This window comes from Micromesistius poutassou, assembly GCF_964030765.1.
Source record: "Micromesistius poutassou genome assembly, chromosome: 15".
Classification (NCBI taxonomy): Eukaryota; Metazoa; Chordata; class Actinopteri; order Gadiformes; family Gadidae; genus Micromesistius; species Micromesistius poutassou.
In genome coordinates this window covers 4,354,139-4,363,835 of record NC_140285.1, presented here as the reverse complement: position 1 = coordinate 4,363,835, position 9,697 = coordinate 4,354,139, and the positions used below count along the sequence as shown (strand labels likewise).

Below are 9,697 nucleotides of genomic sequence, written 5' to 3'. Positions count from 1 at the left end.
TTTTTATTATAATATATATATATATATATAATATTTAGTCACAATCAAAAAATGTATGCATTCAAGGAGTCGGTGGGGAATAGTACCTTATATAATGTATATGCTGCTGGTTGGGTTCCACAATATGAAAATGTCCAGTCATCCCATATGTGCTTACATCATATAATGTAAGACTTAAGAGGTTTTTTAAAAGTGCCCATGTGCAGGTTCAATTCATCTTCACACTTTCAACCAAATTAATACATGTTTTTATAGTCTATAAATCTATAAATAAATAAATAATCACTTTAGCATAAAAAGTAGTATAGGTTTACTACCTCAAGATAGGAAGTCAAGTTATAGACACAATCTGTTTTTTAGTCTGTTTTTTAAGATGAACAACATGAGGTTAATGTTTATACGTTTAAATAAATGAACCATTTGATTTTAAATGTTTTTTAATTGATATGTATATTGGATGTGGGACTGTAATCCACTTTTCTCTATAAGCACCTCAATATTTGTATCCAAGTGAAAAGTGGAAACTATTATTGAAACTTTCAGTTTAAAATTAACCTGTGACATTGACTAGGCAGATATGGTAAAGTCTAGGCACTCATGGTACAAGCAGACATGATAATGCTTGGTTGTCATTGTTAGGTTGGCAGAAGTGGTGATGGCTAGACAGACTAATACCTAAGAAGTCATTTCAATCAGAAGAGACATGGTAATGACAACATGTCATGGTCATGGTGAGGATTAGGCAGAGATGGCAATGACTATGGGGCCATGGAGATGAAGAGAACCATGGTAATGACTAAGTTGTCATGGTAATCATTTGGAAAAAGGCAATGAAAAGGACAAATGTTAATGAATAGGCAATCATGGTAATAAATAGGTTATCATGATAGTGACAATGTAGTCATGGTATTGGCTAAGAGGTGGCGGTAAGGACTAGGCAGACATGGTAATGTATTGGGGCTCCATGTTGCCAAAGTAGGATTTCTCCCATTCGCTCATCAGGTCAAAGTGCAGCGCTGAGCCACAGAAATTGCAGGAAATGTTGGTCTGGTTGGCAAGAGGAAGTCCCGCCTCCTGCCAGACTTCCACCAGCTTCTCTGTAAACAAAAGAAAACACAAACGTGAGAAGCATTCAAACGTAATTAAACTCATAATTTCAACCAGTACGGTTCAAGATCAATTCATAACAGTGTCATCTAACAGGAATGTGATTGACATACTATTGCCATTTAAAGAACAGTCCCCGTTATGGTAATGGATGGATGGCAATAATGGGATGTGATGATTTGAGGGGCGGGCTGCTATCCATGCACTGCTACGCCGCGAAGGCACGGCATCAATCATCCACGACCACCCCTCGTTCCCGCTTCGCCTCGGCTGTCGTTTATCGGCGCACAACTCAGCTCCGACCATGACTGGAGATCAGGTCAAGAAACAATAAGGAGGGAGGGGGGCGCTTGGCACTCACCCACAAAGTACTCCATCATGGCGGCGTCGTGATGGGGGGAGGGGGCCAGGCGGAGCAGCTCCTCTCCCCGGGGGACGGTGGGGTAGTTGATGGCCTGGACGTAGATGCTGTGTCTCTCCAGCAGGATGTCACACATCATGGTGTTCAGCTCGGCGTCGCCCACCTGTGGTGGCGTGGGGAACAACACACAGTGGCATTCAACAGGGGAAAGGTCAAAGGTCCCATGTTGTACCACCAGGTCTGAGTGGGATTAGCCGCTACAAGCCGTTTGTGATCATCTGTCTCTTCTGACATCACGAGTGGGCGTGTCCACCTAGACGTATGACGGATAGATGAGCAACCAGTCCACTGGGTAGGCTGCTAGACTGATCCATCCAGCACACATCTAGGTGGACACGCCCACTTGTGATGTCAGAAGAGGCCGATTTTCAAAACGGCTTGTAGCGGCTAATCCCACTCACACACTGGTGCTATAGTACGGGACCTTTAACCTTCAACCTGTTGAATGCCACTGTGTGTTGTCGTAGCTCGCGTGACCCACGCAGCCGAAGGCCTCGCCTGTAACGTGGAGTGGAGTCGTGAAGAAGAGTGGTCACCACCCCCTCGCCCCTCCTCCATCCTACCTTTATGGGGATGATGTGGCTGGGGCAGTTGATGACGGGCAGGCCGTTGTCCAGGAGCAGCTGCCTCATGTGCTTGACGTGCCTCTGGTGCGTGCGGCGCAGGCCCTGGCCCTCGGCGCTGCGCAGAACGCGGACCGACTCCAGCGCCCCGGCCAGGACCATGGGGGGCAGCGAGGTGGTGAAGATGAAGCCCGCGGCGTAGGAGCGCACGGTGTCCACCAGGGCGGCGCTGCTGGCGATGTAGCCGCCCACGCAGCCGAAGGCCTTGCCTGTAACAGGCGAGTGGAGACATGAAGAAGAATATTACGTTGACATTTACATGTAGGGCATTTAGCAAACGCTTTTATCCATCCTTACAATAAGTATATTTGTCATAAGTAAGTCAAACAGTAAAGATGTTCATAGAACCTAGTTCAAGCACTAACGCTACACTGAAGCGCTACACAATTAAGTACTATAACTAAATACAACATACAATAAGTGCGTACATTAAGTGCCAGGATGTACAACATACAATAAGTAGGAGGGGTGGGGCGGTGTGGGTATGCAGAGTCTAGGTGAGAATATGAAAAAAAGCATTTGTTATTTTAATAAGTAAGTAAGTAAATAAGTTTAATAAGTAAATAAACCCTTGGAATACGAGGGCCCTTCTGAAGGCTTTAGAGATTGGTTGAAATGAGAAAAAGATCCAGGAGATGGTATCGTTTGTTCATGTTTTGTGTGGTGTTGTCATGGACTGGCCGAGTAAGTGAGAATCTTTTGACAGGATTAGTGGAGTGGGAACGTGAAGGTATGGCACACAGCGAGGATAGAGAGGAGGTCTTATCACGACCGCCCAGGCAGGGAGGAGAGGGGCCGTGCCTGCGCTTCATTTTCTCCTCTGATAAGAGACACGCTTCAACACGCCAACATCGGGCCAGAGCCGAGCCAAGTGATGATGATGCAATACGACAGCCATGCTTGCAGTCATTGACACTGAATGACACTTCAGCCAGGAGGAGAGTTTGTGTCACTCTTACTGGAGTGAATCTCTCTCAGTATGAACTCGTTGACCTTGACCTAAACTTTTGTTCCTCAGTTTGGTGAAATAGTAGAGACCTATCTTGAAATATTGTTTGTGAAGAAAATCACATTCAAAGCGAAAAATGGAATTAAATTCAGCTTATACCACAGCATTTCATTTCATCTCATTGCACATTCTTGTCAGTTGTAGTGGTTGTTACAGCATGTCCTTAAACGTGAGTTGCGGCCAAATAAAATGTCTGTCACTGTTGATAAAATACCCATCATCTCATATTATCTTCTCCCAAACGACAGGATTATGCATTAAGAAATCCTGTTAACAATGTATGAAAGAAATGAATTTATATAAAATAATAATAATAATAAAAATTTAAAAAGGCATTTAAAACCACAAAAAAACAAAAACAAACCAACAACAAAGCGGATCCCTCCCCTCCCTCCCTCCCTGTCCCCGTCCCCCAGGGTTTTGGTTGGGCCACTCACCCAGGGTCCCTGAGACGATGTCCAGCTTGTGCATCACGTTGTCCCTCTCGCCCACGCCGGCGCCGTGGGCCCCGTACAGCCCCACAGCGTGCACCTCATCCACGAAGGTGAGGGCCCCGTGGCGGTGGGCCACGTCACACAGCTCCTCCAGGGGGCAGATCGCACCTGGGAGGACGGTGAGCAAAGCATTAGCACTGCTAGGATCACAGGTTCAAGTCCCACTAGGGACGTCCATGCAAACAAAAGTACTACAATAGTGGATTTTGGATAAAAAATTGCCAACCAAAGACAACACATACAATGTTATACAATTAAAGGTATTCCTTTATTTAACCTCCTAGATTAATCCATTATTTTATTTTAAGTGGCAGTGTGTAACATTTGAACTAGCTCGTAGATTACAATTACCTGGACGCTTCTGTAGTCAATGCTGATCAATAGTGATCTCAATAATGTTATCAATAATATTACATCCTATAACTGATATATTCTACAAAAGAAAAATGCTGGCCAGCCCGTAGCCTACATATCTCTTTGTTTACAAGAATCGTACTATTGACACTCCAAAACCCCTCCCCCACACACCACCCAGCCTGCCGAGCTACGCTAGTCCCATTCTGAACGTCTCCCGCACACTAACTGGGAGGGGCTCAATCTTACACATTGCCATTTAAATGTAATGCTATGTTAGTTATGTTTACATTTAATTTAATTCAGCGAGAGTGACTGCACATCCACCGCCAGTGTGTGCGTTGAGGAGGCGTCTGCCTCGGTGCACAATGAGACTCGTTGATGAAGTGTACTTCCTACTCTTATGTACTCTGAAATAAATACGCTTTTGAATGAGCAGTGAGTAGAGGCAGATTATTAGCACACTTCATGTGAGCTCAGTTAGGCAGAGTGGGTCCTTGGAAAACACTAGCCAAGCCAGAATCCAATCCGCCTCTTCATGACTACAGTGATTACGTCAATATCGTCCTTTGTAGATCTGGGCATCAAACCACGCTGTTAAGTACTTCATAATTGATACCCAGTATTTTCAGCAGAACATTCTAACTGGACTGGCTTAGCTGTGAGAGCTGCCTGTGACCTGATCGCATCCGTCACTGACGCTTCCCATTCTGACAGGGTGCGCTCTCAGGCCGTCAGACCCACCATCCATGGAGTGCACGGTCTCGAAGGCCACTATCTTGGGGGTCTTGGGGTCGGAGCGGGCCAGCAGCTCCTCCAGGTGCTGGCTGTCATTGTGGCGGAAGATGAAGCGCTTGGCGCCGCTGTTCCTGATGCCCTGGATCATTGAAGCGTGGTTCCCCGCGTCAGAGTAGATCTCGCAGCCTGGCGAACACACGCACACACACACACACACACACACACAGACACACATCCCCCCCCCAGAGTACAGTATATCAGCACCCGCATGTTAATGCAGAGTTTCAATAATGCAGAGTACATGCAATTTTGCTCATGATTTATTTCAGATTCGCACTGTTAGTGCAGTGAGGTTCTTTAACATCTGGGAGCTTTAGTGTGCAAAGACGTCAAATGTATAATTCAACGGTTGGAGTGTATTATCGTTGTTATCATGATGACATGATGATGATGATGACGACGCAGAATCAAATATAATCTCTGTCGATCGCAACCTAGAACGCCTGCCTGCTGTGTTCCTTCTGGTACAGCTTCAAGATGAATCTGGAATCCACACCCAACCAAACACCCTTTTTTATGCTTGACCTCTAACCTTTGACCCGGAGGTCGTGACCAGTGCTTACCGGGCAGCATCTTGGCCAGGGTGAAGAGGGTTGAGTCGTTGGCCACGAAGCAGGAGGAGAAGACCAGCGCGCCGTCCTTCCCATGCAGCTCGGCCAGCTCTCTCTCCAGGGTCACGTGGATGTTGCTGGTGCCGGAGATGTTCCTGGTTCCCCCGGCGCCGGCTCCATGCTTCTCCAGGGCCTCGCTGGTCCAGCATCACACATGGTACATTACTAGTGTGTTCCTCCTGGTATTGATCAATGGTGGTTCTAGGCCCTTCCAATTGGCAATGGGTGGATGCTCTTTTTATTAGTATTGTTGATGGATATTTGTGTTTTAATTTATTTTATTATTAATTCACAATCCATACGACGTACAGGAAAACATAGCAACAGAAAATCATGGGAAAATAAACCTATTCATTTTATTCATAAATTTCCTTCTGCGGTCGGTTCATTTCCCATAAGGCATGCCCTCCTGTTGGGGTATGGGACAGTCAAGTGGTGAGGGTGTTTGACACCCTGAAACATTCTGGGCTTAATCCCCAATGTTCCCACTCTACCTGTAGGTATCCACGAAACCTGACCCCCTACCTGCCTTCATTAAGGCTGTGTGTGTATATGAACATATTCAATGTAAATCACTTTGGATAATAGCATCTGCTCAATGACTATTGTATAGTTTAGTCAGTTGCCATTTTGTTTCCATTTCTAAGAATGTTCCAGACCACTGGGTTGTTGATCAGCGATGATCACAGCCACCATTCTTTTATAATTTGGGAGCTTCTCATTGCTATTCACTAGTTAGGAGATGTGTTTATCCAAATGCACTTCCAGTTAATTCAGATACTGGTCATTATAACATAGCTTGAGGACATTGGGGGATCAAAACACAGTACCTTTCCATTCTGGGAGTCCCAACACCCCAGCCACTACCCTACACTGAACACAGAACCTTAACAACGATAAAGCTTAAATATTGAGTGAGTTTGATGTGTAGGACCGTGACTCCTCGGCTGTCCTCTCACCTGATTCCGTTCAGCACCTGTGGGTGACGACTCATCCCCAGGTAGTCATTGCTGCACCAGACGGAGACCCGGGCGCCCATCCTGCCCGGCAGCGAGTAGTCCTCAGCGAACGGGAACACCTCGCAGTCGCGGTTGACCGTCTTGAACACGCGGTACGTGTGGTCGTTTTTCTTCTCCGCTATCTTGTCCTCGAAGAAGCGGTCGTAGTTGTAGCTGCCGTCCACTGCCGGGAAAGAAAGAGAACAGGTTTCGGTTCGGTTTGGAATAAAGTGATGCTAACTATTGTGTTGATTACTACTACTATTTAGTATTTTGGTTTAGGACAGGAGGAGGAGGAGCAGGTAGTGGTTAGGCATCTTACTCAAGGACGCCCAACCTAGGCAGGCCCCGGACATGGAATGGACTCAACTGAAAGTTGAAGATCCCAGCCACTACGACCCTCTAGCGGCCATGCATTCTGTCCTCTCGGCCCCATCAGTTTATTGTTGCTGTGCGGTGACGGTGAGCACCAGGTCGTCAGCTGTGACGATGCTGGCACCCCTGACACTCACTCATGTTGTCCTGGAGCAGCTGGGAGATGGTGGGGGCGGCAGGGCCCTGAGACGGCTGGAGAACCAAACCCGTGAGACCATTCAGCAGAGAGGCCATCACACCTGGCACACACAGGGGTGGGGTGGGGGTGGGGGTTGGTGCAGGTGGGGGAGTCGGAGTAAGGGGTGGTGGTGGTGGTGGTGGTGGTGGTGGGGAGGGTGGACCGGCTTGTTAGAGCTGTGAGAGCTGCATGTGACCTGATGGCATCCGTCACTGACGTTTCCCCATCTGAGGGTGAGCTCTCAGGCCGTCAGTCAACCCTAAAGCTTTGGTTCACATATTCTATTTGATGCTGATGCTATGCTATTCTTTAACAGCTATTCTCTAGGTTTTATTCTTCTATTATACTCTTTCAAAAACTGGAAATAAACTGGCTCCAGCAAATGAACCACAGCGGTGAATAGTTTAAAGATATTGATGGTAGATATTGTTTGCAGAAAAATAATATTTTATTGAGATGTAATAATACAAAGGGCAACTTATAATAATGACAAATCTAAATAAATTGTGGTTATTCTATTTTATTCTTTTTTTTATAATATAATAAAAAGGAAATTAAATTGGCGAGATATCGTTGTATTCTTGTTCAGTCTGGACCTGTTCAGTCTGTGCTGTTGGTGTAGCCTACCTGGTTTGGAGTCCTGGGGTACGTCCTGGGGTAGGCCTACGTCCTCCTGTACCTCGGAGCTGGCCCGCACCACGCCTATCTGGGTGGCCACGAAGGGACAGCTCTTCGCCAGGGACACCGCGACCTGGCTGGCGGACTGGGCGTACCACCGCCTCTGGTCCAGAGCCCGGTGCCTCGGCGCTGCCTGGGTGGGCGCGGCGTACATGTTGGTTTTAACGGTGATCTTGCGGGCGATGATGGGGCACCGGTCGGCCAGGGAAAGCAGAGCCGCGCCGGTCCGCCGCAGAGCGGGTTTGGGGGCCGATTTCAGGAAGGGGCAGTGGTGTAGAAAGGCAGCCATGGCACTCAAGCTGTTCTTGCTCTGGTTGACGACAAAATACGATCGAATTACGATACATTTTATAATAAACACATCTCTACACCTGCTTGGACAATCTGTTCATGAAAGCTGTTTTTCCTAAGTGTATAATTTCCATAGACCCATGCAGTGGCGTAACAAGTCAACGACGGCAGGATGATTTTTGGTTTTTGGCCGGAGTGAGACTCTGTTACTTCACTCAATTTGAAACTTGAACTAGCGGCCCGGGCGATAAGACGAAGTCGCTGGGGTGGGTGGAGCCCTCCGAAGATTGAGGTGCCCCCTGATTGGTCGGGGCCCGTAAGCGACTGGAGTACCTGCTTACTGATAGTTAGGCCTACGCCACAGGACCCATGTTTTTATTTGGAAAAATAGACCATTGTCCGTTTGCCTAATCATCAAATGCCTAACAATCAACCGTTTGCCTAACAATCAAATGACACTGATAAAAAAACAATTAAATGTATTCCACCTGGAAGTGCTAGTATAACACACCTTATTGTCGTGTGTGGTGAGGAGGCCCATAGCCTATGAGGCGCTGTAGGGTCATCCCTCTGCTCTTATCTCTGAGCAGCACGAGCGCGCTGTCCGAGCGACGCAGGTGCTGAAGCGAGATTCGGCCCATGACGTAATTTCTCTAGAGCTGATTCTGGGTTACTGATAACCACGTCATACACACATGCATCCACGCCACGCAAAGCACTGTGCATGCATTGAGTTATTATAATGTTTTACACTCAAACACATCCACACACTTATATTTCCACACACAGAAATCATCAGAATGCATGGGCCTTTGTATAAAGCCGGGGGGGGGGGGGGGGGGGGGGGAAAGCTGAACGAAGAAGGCCAAACCTATTTTGTGACAGATAAGCCCATTATTCGTATCTGCGGTTTTGTGTGTCGTCACAAGTTATTTTTGAGTTTAGCTGTCAAAAAACGGTGGCTTTCTGACTTACTTGTTTGAATACCGCAATAATTATCGTAAGTAGGCCTAGCCTAATTGTTGGACATAAAGGCCACTACGTTATAGCAACACACGTCATTTGGGCCTAATATTGAGCTATCACTTATAAGGCCTACATTGGATGTCCTACTATAGAAAAGTAAAAAGTAGCAGTACAATTAGGCTACAACAACAACAACAACAACAACAATAATAATATAATAATTAATGGTAATAATAATTATCATAACAACAATTGTATACAAAAGTATAATCCTACATGGATTAAAATAGGCCTATGTGCCACAAATATGTTCACCTTGAATAGATGGTCAATTATTAGGCTACTATTTTTATGAAATAAAAAAACGATCAAATATACTTCAAAATGATGAAATAAGTTTTACACAAAAGGACACAAGCCAAACTCACCCGTTGACCTGCACTGAGGACGAACTTTTAAAAACAGCCGGCAGTCACAGGACGATCACAGAGAGTAATGTGGGTGTGGGCAACGGAATCAGACACAGAAAAGTCCACTCCCTCTACATGAGGAATCGGTGCCAAGTGGTTCAACATACAACATGAGATAAAGTGCAGGACAGGCTGACACGACAAGCTGACAAGTATAGGAATAACAGGAGGTTAAGGCATCGACTCCATTCAAAATAACCTTTATTCCCATGTTAGATTTTAATACAGAGATTATCTTTGAAAAGTCCTAGCTATACATAAAAGCTCACAAAGTGCCGACATGTGTTTCTATCTACGTTCATATTTAATCCTCACAGACGTTTT

The 9,697-nt window shown here is 46.2% G+C and overlaps 1 protein-coding gene across 2 annotated transcripts; it reads right to left on the bottom strand.

Moving 5' to 3' along the window:
• Positions 1–36: 36 nt before the first annotated feature.
• On the bottom strand, positions 37–9,460 carry LOC311359084 (5-aminolevulinate synthase, erythroid-specific, mitochondrial-like). Of its 2 annotated transcripts, XM_084479035.1 has the most exons (11): positions 9,332–9,372; positions 8,449–8,557; positions 7,596–7,956; positions 6,928–7,029; positions 6,377–6,599; positions 5,370–5,554; positions 4,753–4,932; positions 3,598–3,762; positions 2,092–2,360; positions 1,469–1,631; positions 37–1,097 (listed from the first exon to the last, which is right to left on the bottom strand). In XM_084479035.1, the coding sequence occupies exons 2-11, from the start codon at positions 8,476–8,478 to the stop codon at positions 934–936; spliced, it is 1,842 nt and encodes a 613-aa protein (XP_084335161.1). In that variant the 5' UTR covers positions 8,479–8,557; positions 9,332–9,372; the 3' UTR covers positions 37–933. The 2 variants fall into 2 exon arrangements, with proteins under 2 accessions (XP_084335161.1, XP_084335162.1); XM_084479036.1 differs by lacking the exon at positions 8,449–8,557 and having other exon boundaries at positions 9,332–9,460.
• Between the last annotated feature and the right edge of the window lie 237 nt (positions 9,461–9,697).